Source organism: Kogia breviceps, chromosome 19 (assembly GCF_026419965.1).
Source record: "Kogia breviceps isolate mKogBre1 chromosome 19, mKogBre1 haplotype 1, whole genome shotgun sequence".
Classification (NCBI taxonomy): Eukaryota; Metazoa; Chordata; class Mammalia; order Artiodactyla; family Physeteridae; genus Kogia; species Kogia breviceps.
In genome coordinates, this window is record NC_081328.1 from 37,205,186 (window position 1) to 37,229,825 (window position 24,640).

The 24,640-nt window shown below is 54.3% G+C and overlaps 1 protein-coding gene and 1 non-coding gene across 8 annotated transcripts; one reads left to right on the forward strand and one right to left on the reverse strand.

Annotated features, from left to right (window-relative positions):
- Window positions 1–2,451: 2,451 nt before the first annotated feature.
- On the forward strand, window positions 2,452–2,524 carry TRNAA-CGC (transfer RNA alanine (anticodon CGC)). The gene has a single exon. It is a non-coding gene; the product is annotated as a tRNA-Ala (tRNA).
- Window positions 2,525–4,662: 2,138 nt separating this feature from the next.
- On the reverse strand, window positions 4,663–23,122 carry CACNB1 (calcium voltage-gated channel auxiliary subunit beta 1). 7 transcript variants are annotated; one of them, XM_067021579.1, is made up of 14 exons: window positions 22,828–23,122; window positions 20,289–20,375; window positions 17,145–17,264; window positions 15,902–16,024; window positions 15,198–15,334; window positions 14,895–14,971; window positions 13,484–13,503; window positions 13,138–13,218; window positions 12,639–12,697; window positions 12,343–12,452; window positions 12,038–12,189; window positions 8,911–9,006; window positions 8,303–8,488; window positions 4,663–6,542 (listed from the first exon to the last, which is right to left on the reverse strand). In XM_067021579.1, exons 1-14 carry the CDS (start codon window positions 22,909–22,911, stop codon window positions 6,081–6,083), a joined length of 1,794 nt encoding a protein of 597 aa, XP_066877680.1. In that variant the 5' UTR covers window positions 22,912–23,122; the 3' UTR covers window positions 4,663–6,080. The 7 variants fall into 7 exon arrangements, with proteins under 7 accessions (XP_066877680.1, XP_058902495.1, XP_066877682.1 ...); XM_059046512.2 differs by lacking the exon at window positions 13,484–13,503 and adding an exon at window positions 14,332–14,486 and having other exon boundaries at window positions 22,828–23,120; XM_067021581.1 differs by lacking the exon at window positions 13,138–13,218 and having other exon boundaries at window positions 22,828–23,118.
- Between the last annotated feature and the right edge of the window lie 1,518 nt (window positions 23,123–24,640).

Consider the following 24,640-nt stretch of genomic DNA (forward strand, 5'->3'; position numbering starts at 1 on the left):
CCGGCTCTCCCTTCTCCGAGTACCATGTCTGAGGCACCAGACAAACAAAACCCTAGGCCACCCACCTTCCGTACTTACTAGCTGTGTGAGGCAGACAGAGCCCACCGATCCTCTCTGAGCTGGGAGAACATTCCAACCCTCTACAGGTCTCTAGTTGTTTCACCAGTGTGGGTCCTGTAGGCCTACTCAGAGTGAGTTCCCTTGGGGAAGGGCAAGGTGTCCCCTCCTTTCGCAGGCCGCTTGGTGATGGGCAACTTCTAGGAGTAGAGCAGTGCTGCTTCTATGGTTCACTGACAAAACAACTGCTCCAGCACAGCTTTCTGATTCCCAAGGGTGGGCGTCTGAAGACAGTCACGGAGCAAAAAGAGAGATCTCTCAGCCGGAGACCCTGAAAAGGGGTCCAGGATACTAAGACCTAGCCAAGCAGAGCCTGGGCCAAGAGAGAGCCAGGCTGGAAGAGGGAGACGAAAGGGGGAGCTGCTTGTGGCTGTTTGTGAATTTCCTTCTTTGCTTAAACTGGGAAAAAAACAGAAGACAAAAAGAGAAATGGAGAAGGCAAACCAAACTCAGGCTGAGGGGGTGGTTAAGAGAGACCAGTCACCACACAGGAGACTCAACTCCTTCTAGCCCACTGCCACTGCCCTCTTACATCCCATGAGTGCTCCCCTTCCCCAAGGGAACAACACTTTAACGGGTCTCCCTGCCTCCCCTTTACTCAGAGCATCCTCCTCACATCCTTATTAACCTCACTAAAGCACAGCTCAGAGTCTGGTACTCCACAGCTCATAAACCTTCAATGGCTCCCTATTGCCCACTGGAGTCAGATCGGTCTCCTCACCTGACATTGAAGAGCCTCCATGAACAACCCCCACCTGCGTCTGCAGGTTATCCTCCGTGCTCTGCAACTATGGTCCTTGCCCACGCAGGCCCAACTATGATTTTTGCTTCTGTATTTCCTCCACCTGAATGTCCTTCACCTTCTCAGAAAGGTGGGTTCCTCTGTCCCTTTATGTGCCCGCCATAAAAGCCACCTACTTCCCAAGCCCTGGCCTGGTTCTCCAACTAAATGGGGCTTCTTTCTACACTGAGATGATAACTGGCATGTCTGCTTTCTCCAGTCAACTGTGAGTCCTAGGGAATTCCCTGGCAGTCCAGCGGTTAGGGATCTGCACTCTCACTGCCAAGGGTCTGGGTTTGATCCCTGGTCGGGGAACTAAAATCCCATGAGGTGTGGCCAAAAAACCCCCAAAAAACCTCCAAAACTGTGAGTCTTAGAGGGCGGAGTCATGTCATGCTCATCTGTGTACCCCATCCCCACTCCCTGCCTGAGCCAGCGCCTGGCATATACTGAGGATGTGTTGTTATTGGATTGAAGAGCCATAAGTTAAGTTACAGCCTGAGAAATGGTCTTTGGAATATCACAAGTTGAAGAGAATTGAGGAAGGCTGGGAAGTGTGTGGAGAGAAGAGGGAACAGCTCACTAAATACAGAAATTTCATCCCACCCAGGGTGGTACCCAGAGGTAGAAGGAAGGAGAACTGACTACCAGAGCCCATCTGGGCTGATTCCATTTCAGCCCTCGTTAAAAAGGAGCTGGGGCTGCATCTGGGTGGACTAGGATAGGGGCGCAGAGGGTGCTAGGGGAAGCAGCAATGTTTAAAGCATTTTTACCATCTGTTTCCTGGAGGGAAGGCCGGAAGGAACCTCTTAGTGCACCCTGACCCCACCCACCATCAATAGCAGAATTGAAAGTGACGTTCTGCTCGCTGGAGCACATTCAGCAAACAGACAAGAGCTGCCTCTGCTGTGAGGCCCAGAGCCTCGATCCTAGGGGGTACTCATTCATTTATTCATTCATTTGACAAACGTTGAGTCAGGAATTAGGAACACGCCAAGCAGACAAAACAGACCCTGTCCGGGTCTTAAGGAGCTTGCCATCTAGTTCGGGAGACAAATACACGCACCAAAAACCAAAAAACAACCACCAACAACAGCAACAACCCTGAGAGACAGTAGGCTGGAAGGCCCGATTTAGAAGGGAGCCGAGGCACGCGTCCCTGAGGATGTGATTACCGGGGCTAAGACAAGATTTTTGTCAAGGGTGCTGGGCTGGAAACCACACTACTTTCCACCCTGCTCCCAGGCCCTGGTGGCCTCACCTCAGCTCACTTTTACAATGGTGGAAATCTTCAGTCTCTCCGACCTCAGCTCACTCTAGGGTAGAACCTACTCAAAAGACAGAAGCAGCTGGTCAGGGAGGGAGATAGGAGTGGGGTCCCCAGCATCGGGGTTCCTGAGTCCCTGAGGTGGCTGCGGTCATAGCACCAGCCTCTCCCAGCCGACTTCACGGTTGTGGAAATCCTCACATGCTGACAACCTCCAACGTGCTTATTGTGTGCTGGTTGAGGGCTTATGATTACCAGGAGACAAGAGTCCCTCTCCTCAGGGACTTCCCTGGTGGTCCAGTGGCCAAGACCCTGCACTCGCAATGCAGGGGTCCTGGGTTCGATCCCTGGCCAGAGAACTAGATCCCACATGCTGCCACTGAAGATGCCACAGCTAAGACCCAGCACAGCCAAATAAATGTTTTTTTTTTTTTTAAAGTCTCTCTCAGCTCATCTCTCAGTATCTCTAAGCCACCTAGAAATGCCTCTGCCGGCAAGTTCTAGAAATGCCTCTGCGGGCAAGTTCTGGGCAAATGCAATTTCAGGCAGAAGGCACGTGGAGAGAAGACAGAAACATACTCAGACACCTGCCTCCTCCTCCCCTGCACCCCTTCCCTTGCAGAAGCTAGGGCATCCTGGCCAGGAGAATTAGCACGAGACTTGGGGGTCACGGACACCACAGAACTGGAAATCCGACCTCAGTTCATGTCCCTGCTTGATGGCTGTGTTACTATGGACAGACTGCTTAACCTCGCTGAGCTTTATTTGTAAACTGAAGCTAATGAGCCCTGCCTTTGATTTTAAAGTACCAGGGTCCACTGCAGATGGAGTTCCTCTGTGCAACCCCACACCAAGCCTGTTTTCTGCTCTTCTCCTCTTGGACATTCTCCCACATGGACCTTAAACCCACCTTGTCCAAAGCTAAGTATCATTTCCACCTCTGACCTGTTTTTTCACCTGCTTCCTCTATGTCTGGGAAGACCCTCACCCACAGTCACCCCAGATGCCTCCCTTTTTCTCACTAGCTGCCTCCAAGAGCTCTCAATCGTAACTGCTAGATGTCTCTGGCAGCCACCGCCTCCTTCCCCATTCCACTGAAAACCCTCCTCATTTTTCACCTGGAGCATTGCAGCTGTTTCCAAGCTAGGCCCCCCCTCCAATCTATGCTCCAAACTGCAACCGAGACAATCTTACCATCGCTGCTTACAGTCCTTCAATTTCTGCACACCAGCTTGAGGACAAAGCCCAAACTCCCTAATGTGACTCAAGGCCCCTGTGACTCGCTCCTGCGGACCCCTCTCTTACCATCACCTTGACAGCACACTTTGCTAGCAAAGTGCCAAGAACGTGTCATGCGTGTCACCTATTTCCTCTGCCTTGAACACTTCCCCTCCTTCTCTGCCCAGGTTAATTCCTAACCAGCCTTCTAGACTCCACTCAAGCCTCACCTCCTCCATGAAGCACCCCCTGATCTCCCCAGGTTAAGGCAGGGACCCCTCTTCCAGGTTCCCCTAGGACCCACTGCTTCCCATATCAGAGAGCTCGTTGTGCTGTCCTGAATTGTCTGTAGCTCCCGCTTAGACTTGTGCCCGGTACATAGTAGATGCTCAATAAATGTTTGCTCAATGAATAAACACAGGAAAGAAAGATCGATTCCATTGAAAGGTAGTGGGAGGAGCACTACGATGGCAGCAGACCGGGCTCCAGTCCCAGCAGTGCTGGCTTTGCCATCACCTCCCTGTTGACCATGGGCCAGTCACTCGACCTGTGGGCCTTCCCAGTTCCTCTTTCCTTGGGTTTGCTAACCCCTCATCTGGAGGGTCCTGACGTCTGTTGCCCTCTACACACACACTTTGCGCAGGAGCATTCAGGTCCACCACCCCAAAAACAAGAACCATGAGAGTGGAGAAATGGTTTGTGTGTGCTGGGTGAGGCAGGATACAGGCGACAGCAGAAAGGATCCACCGTCACAAGCCCACATCCGGCCAGCTGATGGTGGCAGGAACGGGCACTGTCACCTGCTGACTCTCCTCCTGGCTTTTGATCTTTCTCTCCATCTGGGACTGGGATGGGGGTTCCTGATTCTCTTCCCCTCCCACCAGGTTGGTTAGCAGGGGCTGGGGTGGGTAGTTGTGGAGGCATCAGTGGGAGCCGGAAGCTCAGCCCATCCCTCCCTGGGGAGTTGGGGAGCAGCTGAGGCCACAGGAGCCGAGAAGTAAGCACCGGCCTCTAAGACAGTGTGCCAGTGGCTCTGGATCTGACCCCCGGAACGAAACCTGGGGCACCCCACTTCCCATCTCAGCTTCCAGTTTTCCCTGGCTCTACTTAATGGGGAGACAGACCAGACAGGTATGGGGCTTGGGGCTGAGCAGAGCCGAGACTGGCCACGGCTTTATCCCTGCACCCACCCCTTCACTCTCCCTCCCTGCACATCAGCAGCTCCCACACACCTAGGCTGGCAACCATGCGGCGGGAACAAAGAAGCAGGCTCAGGAGGTGGCCGCAAAGGACAGGATGGCGGTTTTATATGTGGCAAAATACTTCTCCTAGGGGAGTACAGACGAACAGACAGACAGATGGGGGCACAGGACACCAGACAGGAAGGGGAAAGGTTGGGCAGTGGTCTCTTCTAACCAGTAAGTGGAAGCTGCACCCCACCCCCGGGTGGGGGTGGCGGGTGGGACAACATTGGCACAGGAGGTGGCGAGACAGGCATGAGGCGCCCATCCCTGAGGTGGGCAGCCGGGCAGGGCCCAGTCCTCGTTGGCACAATCGGCTCTCTCTGGCCCAGCTGGGTGCTGGTGGGGGTGGGGGACAGGGCTGCTGGGCTCCGGGGTGCTAGCTAGAGGGACAATCCAGGGCAGAGGCGGTACCAAGGCCTCTCCTGGGGGGCGTGGACATGGGTAAAGGACGGGGTCACAAGAGGCAGATACAGGGCAGCAGCAGCAGCCAAGCCCCCCCGGGGGAGATCCGAGGTCCTGAGGCAACCCCTGGGGTGACGAGTACCTCTGGGGCACCAACCCACAGGGCCTCTCCCCTGGGGCCTCAGAATGCAAGTGGAGCAGTTTTTTGGTTTCAAAATGAGCTGGACCAGAGTGTTCCATGGGCTCCATACCCAGGTGACAAGGGGATGGGGGGGCTCAGATGCAGAGGGGCCCCCTCTTCTGATGGCTGCAGGCAAGGGATGTTGTAGGCAAAGCTCATTCCTGGGGTAGGCAAAGCCTTGAGGCATGGAGGTGGTGGGGTGGGTAGCAGCATCTCGGGTTGCCCCCTCCTCAGGGTTCTAGGTCCTGGGCGGGCACAGGGCACTACATCTGATGCTTGCCAGCTTCTACCCAGACCACTCCCGAAGATGAGATCCCGGTAGGGCTTCCAATGCTGTAGCTTTCACCTCCCAGACAATGCTGCCAGGAAGCTAGGGGGAGGGGTGGGCATGGTGAAGAACCGTGGATCTGGGGCTTGGGGAAGACAGCCCTCGTGGGGAAGAGTCTGTGGTCTCCCGCTCCAGGAAAAGCCCCCCTACCCTTCCCAAATACTCCAGGTTGGAAAAAGAAAGGGTCACCCCATTTTAGGACACTCATTTAGAGCCTGGAGTAGAAGGAGTTAAGGAACTGCACCTTTTCTCTGGGCGAGGGGAGAGAGCCCCCTGAGGTGGGAAAGGGGATACTGCAAGAAGGTTGTCATCCCCCCATGCACCCACAGCATGTAGGTAAAAACCTACCGCTGAGGCTTAAGGGAGTCCCAGGAGCTGGTTGGAATGCTACCACCAAAGAAACCCCAACCATTGAGCAAAGGCATCTGAAAGGAGGGAGACAGCGCCCCCTGGAGGCAAGATACATCTGCAGTGGTGGGCCCCTCTGTCCCCCCTCTCCCCTGGGCTCAGAGCCCTTCCTCCCACTGTGTGGCCCCTGCCTCTCAGCGGATGTAGACGCCCCGCCCCCAACCCTGCAGCTCATTCTTGTTGCGTCCCAGAACTGGACCCCCGCCCTCGGCGCAATAGCGCGCCTTATTCCGGCCGCGGTTCCGGTTGTTGGTCAGCTCCTCTTCATAGTCTTCCTCATCCTCCCAGGATCCCTGTCGGGCTGGTGGGGTGCTGCCCCCTGCAGGGTCTCCAAGCCCTGGCCCCTCGGAGGGGTCAGTCTCCATGTCCACACATGAGTCTCCCAGCTCCGTGTAGGCAGAGTTTCGGTTGCCAGGGGTGTCGGCATCAAACGTGTCTTGGTGGGACAGTGCCCGCAGGGTGCCCGCCCGGCCTGGCGGCTGGCTGCTGGGGTAAAGGCCTGGGGGCTGGCCCAGCTCTCCCGGGTACTCGTGCACGCTGGCATGCTCCCCGGTGGCCCGTTCCAGCGACTGGTCCCCGGAAGCAAGGTATGGTCCCTGGTTAGCAGGCAGACGGCACACACCATGCAGATCAGGCAGGAGTGAGAGAAACACAACAAAGCAAGGCAGGTTAGTGAGGGCACCAAGACACCCAGCCTGGCTGAAGGAGAGGAGGGTGCTGACCCTAGGGGATGGGCAGCCAGCAAACGGCTCTGGAGCCCAGCCAGAGAGCCTGAGGACAGAATTCAAGGCATTTGCTCCTCCACTAGGAGAGGGGGCACTGGACCTTCTTAAGGTGGGTGAAGGCATGAACTCTCCTGGTAACCACGGTAGAGAGCCCACGGAACAATTAGTCATCAATTCCTCAAGGCACACATTAATGCTGTCTTGGGCTAAATCATCATCAACAGCTCATTAGTATTGCTACTCGTTAGTGGTTGATTGGGTTAGTCATTGCCCCAGTTTCCCAAATATACTAAGGGGGGGATTTCAGCCAGCTCCTTCAGCCCAACCAGACCCTAGTCACAGGCTTCCGGAACCCCACACTTCCCCCCACCCTGTTGCCTAGTCAGATGACAAAGTCTCCAAGGTTGATAGGATTCCTCCCCTGCCCCCAACAAAGACTCAAAGCTGCAGGCTGGGGAAGGCTGATGGGTCTCTATCCCCCACTGGCAACAATGAGATGGCCCAATGTCCTCAGCACCAAATGCCACATGAAGATAAGATGGCCATAGAGGCTGCTGGGTGGGGTGCAAAGAGACCTGGGTTCTAGCCCCATTCCCTGCTACTTCAAGCTGTGTGACCCCGAGCAAGTGACTCCCGTCTCAGTGGCCCAGTGTCTCTGTGGTGGTGTGATGGGGATTAGACTAGAGCAGCCATTTCCAAACTATTCCCTGGAGACCTGGTGTGGGTGGACAGGGCACAGAGTGCTTCAGGGGTCCCCGTGGAAGTGAAATGGAGGCCGAGCCACTAGCTCCCTCTGAGCAGAGCAAGGAGGCTTGTCTACATACTGAGCTTCCACATAAGATTCAGTGAACAAATGGGCTCTGGTGCTGAAAACAAATTTGAAAAGCAATGGTCTAGAATGATTTCATGGGTTTCTTCTGGTTCTAACCTGGAACCCAATACTTAATGGTTTGACCTCAGAGAGAGGCGTTGGCTCCCATGGGAGGAGATTAAGTCAGGGTGGAGAACCCACAGGAGGGTCTTTCCTGGAATCTGTTTAACTGGGAGAAGGATGGAAGGTTCAACTCATGGAAGATGCTTCATTTTGGGTCCCTACTGAGAAGTCTCCTGAGATTAGGGCTCTGGAGGAGGGGGCATTTTCTCTGGTTTGAACAGCCCTGCTCTGTGGGATTCCCTGCGTCTGAGGGCCCTTGGTCTGTTTGCGTCTAAAATGCTGTGACCTCTGTTGGGTCTAAAATGGGTGTAGAGTCCAGCAAACATATATTGATTTTCCTCTGTTTCTTCCTAGTCACTTATCCTACAAGGCCCCCAAGGCAAAAGCCCCCAGGGCAGCAGATATGGTCCTGTGGGACCAGGCCCAGGGAGGCCCCACCAGCCAGCCCCAATCCCATCAAAAACCACAGACACCAGAAGCTGCCACTCACCACATTTTTTACAAAATAAAACTCTTCCCTTCCTTGCCCATGTTCACTGTGCTCAGTTCCTCAGTTCCGAGCCCTGGGCGGGAGGGGACATGGGCGGGGCACCTACACGGGGTGCTCCTGCTGCTGGGGCACCGCCCTGGCCCTCTGCGAGGCCTCCAGCCCTCCCCAGAAGCTGAGATTTCTCCTGAGTGAGGTGAGCACCTGTACCTGGAGGTTGGAGACAGGGGCGGGGCTGGCGGCAAGGGCTGCAGTAGCCATGGTGCGGTTCAGCAGCGGATTGGGCGGAGTGCTGCTGGGCGGGTGTGTGGCCTTCCAATAGGCTTCCAAGTACTCGGCCAAATGCTCGCAGGCATCCTCCAGTTGATTCTCATCCAGGATGATGTCAAACATTTCCTGTGGAGGCGGGGTTAAGGGCAGGTCTGGGATGAGCTGGGCATGAGGAAGGGGTGAGGGTGTGGCCTGGGGCAGTGGGTGGAGTCAAGGGGTTGAAGGACAAAGTTAAAAAGAAACCTCTGGATGTCCAGGAAGAGGAGGGCTCTTAGATATATAAATCGACAGAACTACAAGAGGTCTTGGTACCCCAGTACTCCAACTCCCTCATTCTAGATATAAGGCAACCAAGGCGTGGAGAGGGGCTTAACTCCCCACAGAGAAGTGGTGCTTCTGGGACTTGAACATCCAGCACTCTTCCCAGAAAACCCGCCTGCATCTCTGGACCCCTCCCAGGCGTTCCCGGTCACTCTCTTATGCAGGCCAGAGGGCACATGGAGAACCCAAACGTCGCCCCTTCCCTTCCCCTGGGTCTGAGCACTCACGGGGGGACACTGCGCGAGCTTCTCCGAGGCTGCTATTTGCACATTGAGGTGTTTGGACTGAGACTTCCCACGAGACTTGATGAGCCTCTGAAGAACCTGGTTTGTGGGGGGAGAAGAGGAGCTAGAGGGAGGGACCCTGAAATGCACCAAGCCTCAGAGGCAGGTCCTGGTTGGAGCCAGTGTGGAGAGACAGTATCAGGGCCAGGGGATGTTCCATGACTCTCAGCCCTAGCCACCTCTTCAGAAATAACCTCACCAGTCCTGTGTCCATCCTACACAGTGCTCAGGCTCTCTGCTGGGTCTCAAGCCAGCCTGTCCTGGGAAGTTCCAGCAGTGGCTGTATGAAGGGCAGTGATTCTCCTTCCCAACCCCTGTAAACTTTATAGGTTTCATTCTCTGGGCCAGCTTCCCCTCCACGCTAACAGCAGTAGCCATCCTTTATAGAGACACGTGCTATGTACTGGCACTATTCTGTGCTTTTTACACAATCAATTCATTTAGTCCTGACAATAATGCCATTATGCAGCCACTATTATTATTCTCATCTCAATGATAACAGTAATAATGATGATAATAGCTAAACATAAAGCTACAACCTTAACTAAGTGATCAAAGTTAACAGCACCGACATCCTGTGCTTCCTGATGCAACGCCCTCAGAAGGACACATCGCTTTGGTGATGTTCCTACCTGAAACGTAAAACCTAAATCTAGTCACGGGGAAACATCAGACAAACCCACACCGAGGAACAATCTACAAAATAAGTGATCTGTACTCTTAAAAAATGTCAGTGTCATGAAAATCCAAGAAAGGCTGAGGAAATTTTTCAGCTTAAAGACTATAAAGAGATACAACAACTAAATGCAACACAGGATCCTGGATTGAAGGGGAAATTGCTATAAGGGGCATTATTGAGACAACGAAAACTGAAGATGGACAGTATTTTAGATAAGATTTCTTAAATTTGACAATTGTACTGTGGTTATATAAGTTAATATCCTTGTTCTTAAGAAATACATGTTGAAATATTTAGGGATAAAGGCATACAATATCTACAACTTACTCTCAAATAGTTCAGGAAAAAAGATACATATATATAAGCGCACATATACATACATACATAAAGTAAATGTGGCAAAATGTTCAAAATTAGTGAGTCTGAAAAAAATTCAATTGTATACTTTAAATGGCTGAATTGAATGGCATGTGAATTTTATTTCAATAAAGCTGCTAAAAAAGTAGTGAATCTGAGTGAAGGGTATTCAAAGATACCCTTCTATTCTTACAACTCTTCTGTAAATTTGAAATTATTTCAAGATAAAAATCTAAAAACAAAAAAAAGAATAGATACAGTGCTTAGTAGGTACCAGGCATTTTGCGTGGTTAATTTGTTTATTTAATCTTCACAAGCACCATTTGAGGATTCCTCTTTTGCAGATGAGGAAACTGAAGCATAGAGAAGTTAGGTGACTTGCCAAAAGAGCACAGAGCCAGTAAGTGGTAGCACTGGTACCTAAACTCAGGCAGTCTGATTCCAGAGTCCCCACCCTTAACCTCAGTCAGTGCTCAGTGGGGGCAATGGAAGTGTCTGTTAGCTTTCTAGTTCACAAAGTGTTTTTGCAGCCATTGTCTCATTTGATCCTTTCAGCCACCCCAGGAAGTACTTAAATCCCATCACCCCCTTTATGCTCATTAGAAACTTAGGACTCAGAAAGATTAAGAAACTGGGTGCTCAGGGACTTCCCTAGTGGTCCAGTGGTTAAGACTCTCAACACAGGGGACCAGGGTTCGATCCCTGGTCAGCGATCTAGATCCCGCATGCTGCAACTAAAAGATCCCATGTGCTGCAACGAAGATCCCACAGGTGGCAATGACGATTCCGTGTGCCGCAAATAAGATCCAGAGCAGCCAAATAAATAAATATTTTTTAAAAAAGAAACTGAGTGCTAGCATGAGATGTTAACAGTTACCTCTGGTTGCCTTCATCAGTCAGTCAGAACTCTGGGCTCTTTACATCATTACCTCCAACCCTCTCAATAATAACATATGAGAATGATTATAATTCCCATTTTGTAGGTAAAAAAATTGAGGTGCAAAGGCTAAATAATCCCCCCAAGATGACAAGCTCAATAAAATACAACCCAAAACCAAGATTTAATTAATTAAATAAAAATAAGCCAATCAGAGCTAGGATTTGAACCCCATGCTGTCTTCTCATTTCAAATCCTTCACCTAAGCTCACCTTCCATGTTTCTCAAACCCCTACTAATGTCTAGGAGGGAAAACCAATGGAGCTGCTATATGACCAGGAAGTAAATCAGCCTTCCTACCAATTTCATCTCTATCAAGGCCTACATGAAGGCGGTGCAGCAAAAAGGGCTGAAATCGAAAGACAGGAAAGGTCTTTTCCCAGCCGCCAAGTAGCTGGGTGACACTGAGACAGAAAGCACAGAATTCTTTCTGTTTTCTGGACTTAGGAGAAGTCAACAAAGTAGAGACAGGAGACTGGCATGCATGACCCTAATAATAATATTTAAAATAGTTAATACATGACAAGGGGGACTTCCCTGGTGGCGCGGTGGTTAAGAGTCCGCCTGCCAATGCAGGGGACGTGGGTTCTATCCCTTGTCTGGGAAGCTCCCACATGCCACGGAGCAACTAAGCCCGTGCACCACAACTACTGAGCCTGCGCTCTATAGCCCGCAAGCCACAACTACTGAGCCCACGTGCCACAACTACTGAAGTCCGTGCGCCTAGAGCCCGTGCTCCGCAGAAGCCACTGCAATGAGAAGCCCGTGCAACGCAACGAAGAGTAGCCCCCGATCACTACAACTAGAGAAAGCCCATGTGCAGCAACGAAGACCCAACGCAGCCAAAAATAAATAAATAAATAAATGCTTTAAAAAAAAAAAAAGATCAGGTATATTATACCAGACCCTCTGCTAAGTGCTAAGTATTAACATTAGGTTGAATCTTCACAATAGCCAGACAACGGAGTTCGACAGAGGAGGGAATCTGGGCTCGAGGAGATTAAGTCACACAATTAGTAAGCAGTACCTGGGGTTTAAACACAGGCAGCCCAACCGGAGCACGCCCGTCTCCAATAGGGTCAGACTCCTGCACCCACCTTGGGAGAGGTGATCTTGATGTAAACAATGATGGGGGCCAGTGAGGTCTTGGAGAGCTGGGCTGGGTGGTTGATGGTGTCGGCATCCAGAGCAACCAACTGAAGGGTCCGGGCCAGCTCGAAGATTCGCTCGATCTCGCTCTGCACCTCAGCTGGGGGAATGGAGTCATGGGGCAGGGGGAAATGTAAGGGGGCCTCCCAGGACGCCGTGGGCAAATAGAGCATTTCTGGAGATGCCCCCCTCCCCCACCTCCCACATCTGGCCCCAGAGCAGGGGTGGGGGTGGAGTTAAGGGGAGGGCTCACCCAGGCTGGAGCGTGTGTTTGAACGCTCGATGATGATGTGTTTGCTGGGGTTGTTGAGGACTGAGCGCTTGGCCAGGGAAATGTCCGCTGTCACACGAGTGATGGAGATCCTGGGGGATGGGGCAAGAGGAGCCAGGGGTCAGGGTGGCCTAGAACGCCCTGCCTATTCCCCAGGCTCCAGGACAGACTCTTATCCCTCAGTCCAAGAGTTCCAAGATTCTCGTTCAAGCCATCCTGCCCACCCCCAGCAGCAGAGAACCATGGTGGGAGTGGACAGCCAGCTTCCAGGGTCTTACCTGCCATCAAACCGATGCTTCAAGAAGTCAAATAAAGCTTTCTGCATCATGTCTGTAACCTAAGGTTGGTGGGGTGGGGTGGGGGAGGAGAAGTCAGGTGTTTAAAGCCCCTCAGGGAGGGTGGGCTGCTAGGTATTTGCCCTCTGACATTCCATTTTCTTCTTAAATCCCTGAGATGAGTAAGCCCCTGTTGGGGGAGGGGCAGTCCTTTTGAGTCTGAGGGGCCTCCACCGGGCTCTCTGATTGAAAAGATCCTTTTAGGTGGGATCTCTGGGAGGACTTCTCTGGGGTTTTTTTTGAGAGGACTAGACCCTTCTGGGGTCTTCCTGGGGGTTGGGCCCCCCATGGAGGCGGGTGTCTCTGAAGGTCTGTAGCCCTCTGGGGAGGAAACCCTGGGAGGGCCCTGCTGGAGGATCTCTCTGGGGTCTGAAGACCTTTCTACGGAGTCTTTCTGGAGGTCTGGGCCCCTCTGGGTCCACTCGCCTCTAGGGGCTCCTACCTCATAGCCCTTGAGCGACGGTCCCACCAGGATGATGGGCCTCATGGAAGGAACCACGTCATAGGGGGGCACATGCTCTGTCTGGCGGGGGAAGCAGGGAGGGGAAACCCCAGAGTGGAGATGGCATTAGCCCCTCTTCCCCCACCTCCAGGCTCCCCCATGCATCCTTTCCTCCCCCGGTCCCAAAGTCCAGATGTGGGGATCGGGGTGGGGGTGGGGAGGTATGGCAAGGGAGAACCAGGAAGGGTTGGGGAAAAGGGGGGCAGATATGGGAATGGGTGTTAGAAGGTCCCCCTATCTCATCCCAGGGGGTGGGGAGGGGGACACAGAAAGCTGTGATACTCACCAACTTCTGCTTCTGTTTGGCTGGGTCCAGAGATTGCCAAGAGGAGGGAGGGGGAGGAGAAAGGGGAAGGTACCCAGGCAGGGGCAGAGGGCAAGGGAGGAGCCAGGACAAGAGAGGGAGGGAGAGCGGGCAGACGAGGAGAGATAACAAGGCATGCGTGTTAGTAACAGACAGAGCCAGAGAGAGGGGATGGGACCCCGTGCCAAGGGGGAGCCAGAGATGGCCCTGGATCAGGGCTGGAAGCAGGACTGACAGCCAGTCCAGTAAACTTGGGAATATTCAGACATACTGTACCCCTTTCTGGGTCTTGGAAAAGAGCTGGGAAGAGTGACAGCCTCTAATTTGGTGCCCATCTCCTGGCCCCAGTGCAGGCCAAACTGCCCATTTTAAGGGTACATTAACTGTCCTGCTCTGCAGCCAGGAGATCCCCGTGTGCCCACCCCAGCCCCACGGAGTCCGAAAAGGGCCAAGAAGGTCACAATTCCGCTTTCCCCTTCACATGTGCGAGTGGGGGCAAACACGGCCTATCCCACTGGCAGTGAGGGGGAAAGGTCAGGTCTCACTACCCAGACTCTGCTTTCAGTTGAGGGGCGGGGGCAGCCTTCCAAGAGAAAGGGTGCTTCCACTGCAAGAACCATCCCTTCCGGGGAAGTGGGCCAGGGTGGAGTTGTGTGTGGAGACGGATGTGCCCATTCTCGGTGCCATTCTACCCTTCCCTCCTCCTTGGCAGGAAGGCCTGATTCCCACAGAATCAGGCTGATACCACATCAGAATCCATTCCAGCCCCCATCCCCCGCCAAAGCACTGGGCTCTGACCTCCCCTATCGCAAGAACCCAGCAAGAATTACCTTCTTGAAGAAGGGGATGCGCTTGCCGTGGGGTGGCGGGGTGGTGACACTGCTAACGCTAGTCTTGGCAGAGCCACTATGCTCACCGAGCTCTGCCTCCTCATCCTCTAACTCCAGGGGGTCTAGTTCAAAGGCTAAGTTAGTCATTTCATTACCTGGACCGGAGAGTCGGGATGAGGGAGGAAGGAGGCGAGGTGGGGAGGAGTGAGATGGACATGGAGACACAAGTACAAAACGCAGGGATGGGATGGGGAAAAAAGAAAGAAGAAGAGGTGAATGGAACAGGGCTGGGAGAAATGAATGGGGGGTAGGGGGCAGGGCAGTCAGGCAGAGAGATGGAGCTACCAAAGAAATGGGAGAGTAGAGACATGACAGAACGGGCTCTGACGGACAGGCCCAGTTTGTGGGGTGTCCTGCTCTTCATGGAGGGGGTACCACCGGAGGTGTCTGGAGGACTCAGGATTGGGGTACCCCCAACTGCAGGGAAAGGAGGGGACAGGCAGTGGGGAGACCACCCCGCCCAGGAGCTCCACCCGACCCCGTGGGGTGGCGGCAGCTCTTACCACTGGCAGGGGGCGTGGGGCGGCGGGTGCCAGTCACCACGTCTCCCAGACTGGAGCTGGAGTTGTCACCTGATTTGCTGTGTGGGCAGAGAGGCAAATGGAGCCGTGAGCAACGGACGTGGGCGTGAGGGTGGGGGATTTGTTCTCTCACAGGCTGCCCCCCGCGCCCTGCCCTCATTTGCCAGCCCCACTGGTGATGCCACAGACAGTTTTGTGTCCTCAGGGCAAAGCGTCAACCCTCAGGGCCTACTCCTGGCTGGCTGGCTGGCCTCTCCCGGAGGTGCCCTGCCCCCAGCCAAACACCTGGAGCTGAGGCGGTTCTGGCGCAGCTTCTGTTCCTGCAGCAGGCGCAGGCTGTCCAGTTTGACAGGGCTGGGGATGAAGCCAACCTCGCAGCCCTCCTTCACCAGTCGCCCAATCCACCAGTCATTATTGTATTTCTGCAAACGACAACGGCAGTGGGGTGGGGGAGACCAAGAGGGAGATTAGAGGTACAAGCCAGCAGCCAGCTCCAGGGGACACCACCCCCAGACTTGCCTACCCCACCCAGGGGGCGGCACCCTCAAACAGCCCTGGCACCAGCCTCTGATTACAGCCCCCAATTCTCAGGACTCTCCGGAACCAGCATCCTCTTGTGCCATGGACCACCCACACCCCCGAGCACATCCCTGTTCTGAGAGTGCTTCCTCCCCCATGTGCCAGCTCTACCCTGGAAAGGCAGGGAGAGAAGTAAATGCTGACACCTCCATGTGCCTGGCACACTGCCACCCCACTGACAGGCCTCATCACAAACCCTCCCAACAACCTTGTGACCTAGGCATTACCATCCCATTTTACCAATGAAAAATGCGAAGCTCAGAGAGGTGGAAAGATTTGCCTAAGGTCACACAGCAGATTTAGCCCAGCTCTGCCTGGCTCAGAAGTCTTTTTCCACTAGAGCTCTGACAGCCCCTCTCCTGGCACCCACTACCCTGCCCTCCCTCCAGATGCCAACATATCCCCCCCACCTCTTTGATGTGCAGGAAGTCCTTGGGCTCGAAGGTGATGGCCACTCCCTGAACAGGCACCTCATCCCCTAGAGATGGGTTGTAGCCAACATTTGTCCGCACAGCAAATGCCACTGGCTTGGTCTAGAGGAAGAGGACAGCCAGAGGGTTAAATCACAATGGGATGTACAACTTCCTGACTGCGGTGGTGATTATGGAGAGGTTTGTTTTGTAAATTGTTTATTAAAACATATACTGTACATACTACTATACATAAGATAGATAAACAACAAGGACCTACTGTACAGCACAGGGAACTATATTCAAAATCTTGTAATAACCTATAATGAAAAAGAATCTGAAAAAGAATATACACATATATGTATAACTGAATCACTTTGCTGTACACCTGAAACTAACACAACATTGTAAATAAACTATACTTCCAAAAAAAATTTTTTTAAATAAAAACATATACTGAATGGCTTATGCAGTTTTTTACTGCATATATTAAATTTCACAATTAAAAAAAAAAAAAAGCAAACCATAGAACTCAGTCCTCTCAGGGTGGAGTAGGGCATCAGGGAATGCTAAGTATAGGTGACGGGAGAGCCTAGAATAACACCAAGAAGGAATAATAATAATAGTAACAACAACAATAAGAACAAATAATAGTAATAATAATGATAGCAGCTACTGTGTAGTGAAACAGGGACTGTGTTATATGTTTCACACCCATTATCTCATTTATTCATTACAAAAACCCTATGAAGTTAAGTACTATTACCATATTCATTTTATGGTTGGTTGTTTTTTGTTTTTTTTTTTTTTGCTGCACCACGTGGCTTATGGGATCATAGTTCCCCGACGACCAGGGATTGAACCCAGGGCCACGGCAGTGAAAGTGCTGAGTGCTGACCACTGGACTGCCAGGGAACTCCCACCATATTCATTTTAATGAATGTTCAGAAAGGTTAAGTGACTTGCCTAAGATCACACAGCTAATAAGAGCCCAGAAAATTTGACTCCAGAAATGAGTGGAAATGTTTAGCTCCTATTATGTGTAGAAATTAGGCACTTATTGTACTTTATAAAGAGGCAGGTATTATAGCTTATACTTTACAGGTGAAAGGCAGAGCACATCAGAGGGGTACATGAGCTAGGAAGTGGCTGGGCCAAAACTTGACCCTGGGCCTGTCCAGGCTGTCTCTGAGGCCTGGGGTAAGGGAAATAATGCCAGCACAGCCCTTCCCATCTTTCTCACCTTGGCTTTCTCGAGCTGGGCTAATGCCTGGCGCTCTGCCTCCTTCCTTAAGGCTTCCCGGTCCTCCTCCAGAGACACATCGGAGTCTGATGGACGGCTGGTATAGGACTCTGCTGATCCCTGAAAACAGACAGGGCCAGCTCAGGGCCAACACTGCCTCGCCAGCTCCTGGGCCTCGGAAGGCACCCGTCGTGGATGCCTCAAGCCCCAGCCGGCCCAGCATGACACCACAAGGGCTAGGAGGAGGTGGTATTAGATGGGAAGAGCCAGAGAATGAGGTCCGCAGGCCCCTGGAGAGAGTGTGGCCCTAGGAAGGGTGACAGCAGCAAGCAGGGGATTACGGCAGGTCCAAGGACAGCTGCTTGGGGCCCAGGGAGGGGTAGGAACCTGATAGGGGCACAGCGCAGGGGTGGAGTGCCAAGGGACAGTCTCCACTCCCTGCTCCTCCTTCCCTCCCCTGCCCCCAGCACCGGCTGAGACAGACTCAGCACAGGCCCAGTGAGTCCTTCTAGGGGCTGCAGCCACCAGCTTAGGCCTGAACTCTCGGCACTGGCGGCAATGGGCAGCCTGCTCCATGGGCTAGGGCCACACAAAAATTTGCCATTTTCTGCTCAAGGGTGAGGAAAGATAGAATCCTACCTCCTCTTCCAGAAGCTGGGGAGCCCCAGCCCTCAGGCTCTCATAAGATACAAAAAAGAACCCAAGATTCCTGGGGTGGTGCAAGAAGAGGCAAGTTAAGAGAAGGACACGAGCAGGCCTTCCCTCAATACTAGGGCTGCCGGCTGCTAGGGTTAAGGCAGGCTCAGAAGTCTGGGTGTGCCAGGAAGCAGGCCTCGATCACACCGACCATCCCAGAGCACAAGGAACTCCCTCAGTGATGCAGGCACATGTGTAAGACACGCACAGCCTGTCCAGACCCAGGGTGTGAATGAACACGCTAATTCACGGATGTGCTTGGATGTGCAACTTCAAGGGTATGTTCTGTGGTATGTCCTGGTGTGTATGACTGAATGCATACAGGTACACGTGTGTGCATACGGGGCGGAACGGGGGAACGCCCTCACTTGTCTGTGTCCCTGAGGGCATGTGAGGGCAGGAGCCAGGAGGTGTGGATTTGTGTGACCGTGCAGCAGTGGTGTTGCTACAAAGGGCAGGAGGGGACCTGAAGAAAGAACAAGACTGCAGAGGTGAGGGGGTTCTTTCCTGAAGACAGGAAAGGGTCACCTGGCCAGGAATGCCCATTAGCTCCGTATGGAGGGAACCTGGGAAAGAGAGAAGACCAATTCCCCCCTCCCCAGAGCGCCTGGTGCATTAGTGAGGGCAGCTGCCTGTCAAATCATGAAAATGGGAGAGTGGAGAGTGGAAAGGTGGGGGGTGGGGGGGGGCTACTAAAAGAAGCTGAAAAAGAGATGCAAAGGAAAGAGCGTGAAAATCAGTCAATCTACCACTCTCCAGCCCTCCTGATGGGAGCACTCAGAGTCAGAAAGACAGATGCCAGGAGAGCCAGGGGAACAGACCCAGAGATGGAGTGGCAGAGAGACACTTACTGACCCCAACACACACACACACGAACACACATACACACACACACACACACACACACACACAAATGGCGGGAGACAAGGAAACAGTGAGGCAAGGAGACAGGCTGGTGGGAGTGAAGTCCTCCCACCAGCTTTCCTGAGGGGCTGCTCCCCCCTCCCCACACCTTCACTCCATCCCCAGCTCACCACCGCAAGGGTCCGGTTGGGCGCCTCCATCCCGGCGCCCTCAGTGCCTGGCCCCTGCTGGCCTAGGGGGTGGCCCAAACTGCCCGTTCCCCCAGGGGGCTCAGGTTACAAGCAGAGTTGCTACATGTGCAAACTGCTAGGGTATATTTAGCTCAGAGATGTGGCAAGGACTGCCCCCCCACTCCCTGCCACCTACAGGGGGTCAGAGCTGGGGAGCTAAGAGGAGGAAGGATTGGAGACTGGGGTCTGATCCCCTGGGTCGGCAAACACTGAAGGAATGAGGCCCTTTTCTGTCAAGAGGGGCTCCACTGAGCAGTGCCATTCTTCCTAGCCCTGGCCCTGGCCCAGTCCTGCAACACAGGGGATGAGGGAAAGATCAAAGAAAGGACTTCATGTTTGTATGGAGATGCTGGGATGAAAAGCCCCTTTCCTGACCCTCTCAAGTCAGGCCCAGGCTCACATGTGCCAAGTGTCATGGAGACAGAAGAAGTGACAAGAAGGGCCTCTCTCCAATCTGTAGTGGATCTGCCTGGCATCACCCTCTCTCTCCTGGCCCGGGGGCGGGGTGTGTGTGTGCTGACTTCCCTACTGTCCTCTGCCCTCATATGCTGCCCATTTTTTCTTCAGTGCACTCCTTTCCTTGTCTGATCCTAAGCCCCTCTTGCCTTTTTTGGGTACCAGGCTTTGTTGAGATGCTCTGTAGTCATAGCAACTACATGGCTCTCTCACTGCTTCTCCCTGAGCCTGAGATGGCCTGGGGTTGAGAGTTAGAACAGAGAGGAGAACAGCATCTTCCTGATGGGAGAACAGAAAACCCCAGAAAGCCATTCAGCTACACTACCCCGCTTCATTCAGGGATGCTGGGCTAAAGTCCTCTCTAATATCAACTTCCTCCTGCCTCTCCTCCACCTCCCTCAACACACTTTCTCTTTCTGCGCATTAAAGAACAGTCACATCTGGATGTGAGAAGGGCGTTTCCCTGATCCATACCTAATCAGGGCTCCAGGGACCCAAATGTCCTGGCTCCTCATTTCTTAGGACCTGCCTGTACCCCGTGCTGTCACAGATTCTGGGGGAGGACATAGAAAGAGACAGCCGGCAGGGGGAGTGGGTGACAGCCTGAAGCCAGCTAGAAGGAGGCAGGCCAGGCTGTCCCTGAATGAGATGACGCAGGCAGGCAGGCAGCAGGGGCTGGTGTCTGGTGCTGGGGGAGGGGTTGGGTGGGGGCTGAGGGAGTGGGTACAGCTGACAGTATATGCAGAGGAGGTCACGGGGTGTAAGGGTATGGGGTGGTTGTAGGCAGGCGACAAATGACACGGGGGAGGGTGCCTGGAGAAAGCCTCAGACCGAGCTCACCAATCCTGGTCTCCACCAACCAGCCACCTCCCTCCTCTCTGCCCAGCCTACCCATTACCTGGCGGACAAAGCTGTTGGATGTTGTATCCGAGGATGTGCTCCCATCCGACCTTTTGAACCGCCCTTTCCTCTTGCTGTATTTGCCCTGGAGAAGCCAGGAAGGGACAAGAGTAGAATCAAAAAGGCCCTTTCCCAACCCTCATCCCATCAGGCCCAGAACCACAGCCAAGCCTTGGAAATATCATTCCCTGATCTCAACAGCCCGCCCCTCTATCTTCTTCCTGAGATGGTACAGCCCGAGCAGGAGGGAGAAGCCAGACCACAGCCATGGGGTGGGGGACAGTGAAAGAGAGCCCTAGGAAGCACACACAGAAACCCCCTAACCAAGCCAGAGAGGTTGGGGGAGAGAGAGGGGAGGCACCGAGAAGCTGGAGGCTCATTAGGCAGCAAAGCTAATTGAGACGCTGGGCAGGCTGCAGAGGCCTCAGGGGGAAGGGAGAAGCTGCCTGCAGTGCTGGGGGTGCGGAGAGAGCCCCTGGGAAAGCCCCCCTTCCCTCTCTACCTCAGCTGCAGCAGAGCGGGGCTGAGTGGGCCTGTGGCCCCCAGAGAGAAGAGGATTCGCCAACCCAGGCCCAGCTTGGCTTTCCCCATGCCCAACTCTTGCCTTGTTTTTCGCAGAGTGGGGAGGGGAGTTGCAGCTCTCAGCTCTTGGAGACCTAAAACTAGATTCCCAGGGAGGGGTAGGGGGCATGGAACTGTATTTGGAAAGTAAACAGCTAACCCCAACCCTGACCCATGGGGGCAGATTTAGCACCCCGCCTCCATCCTGGTAGGACTTTTTCTCAGCCCCTCGTCACAGTCACAGTGATCATACCTCTCCCCAAGGGGGTAAGAAGGATCAGCCCTCTAACCCTCAGCTGCCAATGCCCACGTCCTGTCCCCATGATATCCACCAGGCTGCATCAATCTAAATGTCCCTTGGCCCTGCCCCGAGATGAGTCTAGGACACAGCCCCCCGCAGGGTCTCGGAGAAGAATTGCTCAGTCCCACTGGCTGGGCTCCTGGCTTCGGTGGCGTGGACACTGCCTGATCTCTCACGCAGCCACCCATTCAGGTATTTCCAGGCCTCCTGTAAAGGGGGCTACTTCTTTGCTCTCCCCAACTCAAATATACACATTGGCCCCCCAGCCTGTCTAGAGTGGGGTGGGGGGCAATCATTGAGGGTTCAGGCCCTCCAAGCCCCTGCCCCCAGCCTTCATTCTAGAGTTTCTTTGCCAAAGAAGCTAGGTAAGCCATGACCAGACTACAGGCTCTGGTTCCTTGGGCCTGGGTACGAGGAGGAGGATGGATAGATGGGAGAGAAGGGCACCTGGGAACCCTTTGAGAATCCTCCCTCCCATCACCTTCTCTCCAGAAAGACATATCTCCAACCTCGAGGACTGAGGATCCCTATGAACTTAAGAGGATTCCCCCAGTGAGCCCCAGACTCTTTCAGACCACCACCACTATCCCAGGCAAGGAAAAGGGAGTGGCACCCAGAGGGACAAGGGACAGCTGAAAGGAAGGCCCCAGTCAGCTGCCTCCCAGGCTCCAAGGGGCCTGGGGTGGAGAAGGGAGGTATTTTTAGGTCTGACCTGACCCCTACACCCCACGTGCCCACATTATCATGGTGGTTGCAGTTGCTCCAGGCTGGCCACAGCAAGAAAAGAGTTAATGCTATCCTAGCCTTGGGGTGTTGCCAGGTTGGATAAGGACATGGCCCAGAGAAATCCCCTGGCACGACCACCCCAGACCTTGCTGGTCACTCCATGGGCACCCTCCCCACCCAAGAATACCCCTTTCTGGGGGTAACCTGGGGACACAGGAGAAGTGTGAGTGGGGGGAGGCGGCAGACCACCCCCATCCCCACGCCCCCCAGGTAACACAGTTTCTTCCTCTCCAGGACAGTGAGTTGGCATCCATTCAACTTTCCAAACTTTGGAGGCATTTTCTGGGGGTGGGGGGGAATGGGGTGGAGGAGGAGGGATAACGTGGATGTTTGTTGGGGGAGGGGAGGTGGTCCAATATAGGGGTGGAGCTGAAGTGGCTGGGACGGGGGCCTGGCCCGGAGCTGGCCCATTCCCCACCCTCGAGGACCAGTGTCTGCGGCTCTGAAGGCCTACTGGCACCGCCCTCTGACCACCGCCTCGGCCACCCCCACCCCACCCACACCCGCCCGGCGCCCCCGAGCGTGCTCTCCGTCCCCCCTTTGCCTGAGCTCGCTCTCTAGCCTCCTTCAACCCCCGGGTACCCCCGCCAGCACCCACACTCTCAACCCACTGGAGCCGGTACCCGAGCAGCAGAGACCCTGACGCGTGGGAGAGGAGGAGGCGAGGGTGACAGGCGGCCCGACCGCCTCCTCCCCGCTCTGCCAAACCGCAGCACAACTCCCGGCCAAGCGCGCATCAATCATTCACCGGCAGAGCTGGGGGGCGCACAGCCTCTCCCCTGGGCGCCGGGCATATAACTAACCCCTTTTTCCCTGGCCCCCATCGATCCGACCCCACAAAGTCCGCGGGACCGGCCCCCTTCCCTCGATCTCGGCCACCACGCCTCACCTGTGGGCTGGGGTCGAAGACCTCCATGGGGATCTCCTGGGAGGATGCGTAAGGGCCCCGGGACATGCTGGTCTTCTGGACCATGGAGAGGAGCCTCCCCTCCGGCCGCCGGTCCGGCCCAGCCGGGCGCCCTCAACGCATGAGAGAGGCCGTCGGAACCGAGAGCAGCGCAGCCAGCACCCGGTCGAGCCACCTGGCCCGGCCTTCGGTTGCCCTCTTCCTGCCTTCCCTCCCTCCTCCCGCTCTCTCCTCTGCTGCCGCCGCCTCCTCTTCCCCTGAAGGCTCAACATCTCCCCCCGCCCCCTCCGCTCCCACCCGCCCCTCCCTCCCTCCTCCCTCCCTCCCTCCCTTCGTTCCCCGGCCCCGGCCCCGCCCCTCGCAGCCCCTCCGCTGGCTCCGCACAGACAATGGGAGGCCGGCGGAAGCGGCGGGCGCTAACCTCCGACTGGCCTAGGGTGAGGGTGGCCCACTATGGGGGAGATTAGAAACCCGCCAAGGGGCTGAGAGCGGGGTGGGGTTGGGGGGCGCCGTATACCAGTGGATGCCAGGCGCGGATGAAGCTGAAGCGCGGATTAGCATGGCTGGCACCGCCCCCCTCTTCCGTCCCAAATCGCTCTTCCTAGCTGGTCTCCCCATTCCACTCCAGCTTGGGCCACCGGAACTTCACGGCCCTGGTGATCCTGGGACCCGGCTTTAACTCCTGTCTCCCCAGTGTGGTCCCAGGCCTACTTGAACCAAACGGAAAGTCCCCTCCCTCGCCAGTATGGTGGTGCTGGCCGGCTGGAGGCTGAAGCTGGGGTGGGGAGGGTGTCCAAAAGTAGTCTCAGCAGAGACAGCAACAAGAAATCCTAGGGACTCAGGAATCCTATTGCCCTAGTGCTAATATCCCCCAAGCCCTTCCAAAAGGGCAGGGGTGGGCCTGGGTGAGGTCTGTGTACCTCGAAAGAGAGGAAAAAGGAAGAAATGTGGAGTTGAGACAGGAGAGACTGGCAAAATTCAGATCTATGACCTTTTTTTTTTTCTTTTTCCTGTATTTTGGCCGCGCTGTTTGGCATGCAGGACGGTTCCCCAACCAAGGATCAAACTCGGGCCTCCGCAGTGAAAGCTCTGAATCCTAACCATTGGGCCACCAGGAAACTCCCGGATCTAATGACTTTTGACCTAGAATTGCTCCCCCTTCATCCTTGAATTGGGGACAGATACCCAAGGCCTGAACCCCACCCACCATGATCTATGGAGAGAAAAAGAGTAGGGGATTCTGGCAAGAGACCTTAGTGCCAACTTGGTTCAGGCTCTTTCTGGTGGTGGCCCTGGACAGATCAGCACACCTCTCCTGTAAAATGGGTTTGCCGGTACTGTGGTATCTTTGTCACTTGGGATTACTGGGAAGAAGAGGGAAATGAAATTAAATAATGGATTGCTGGGGTGTTTGGAGATGCTGTAAGGTGCTGTGCAGGGGTCAATCATGACAGGAGAAACTGTTACCTCCTTGTTTGACCCCTTCCAGGGCTCCACAAAGAGGAGAGATGAGAAGTAGAATGAATAAGATTTGTGCAGGTTCAAAGACCCTAAAGTAAGCCAACCTGGGAATTCCCTGGCAGTCCAGTGGTTAGGACTCCGCCCTGTCACTGTCTAGGGCCTGGGTTCAATCCCTGGTCTGGGGAACTAAAATCTCGTTAAGCCAGTGCGGCCAAAAGTAAAAAAAAAAAATAAGCCAACCTGCTATGTTCTGCTGGTGGAATACACTGACTCCTTTTCACCCTAGGTTTTGCAACAAGTGATGGCCAGCCCCAAGAGCCAATACTGAGCAGGG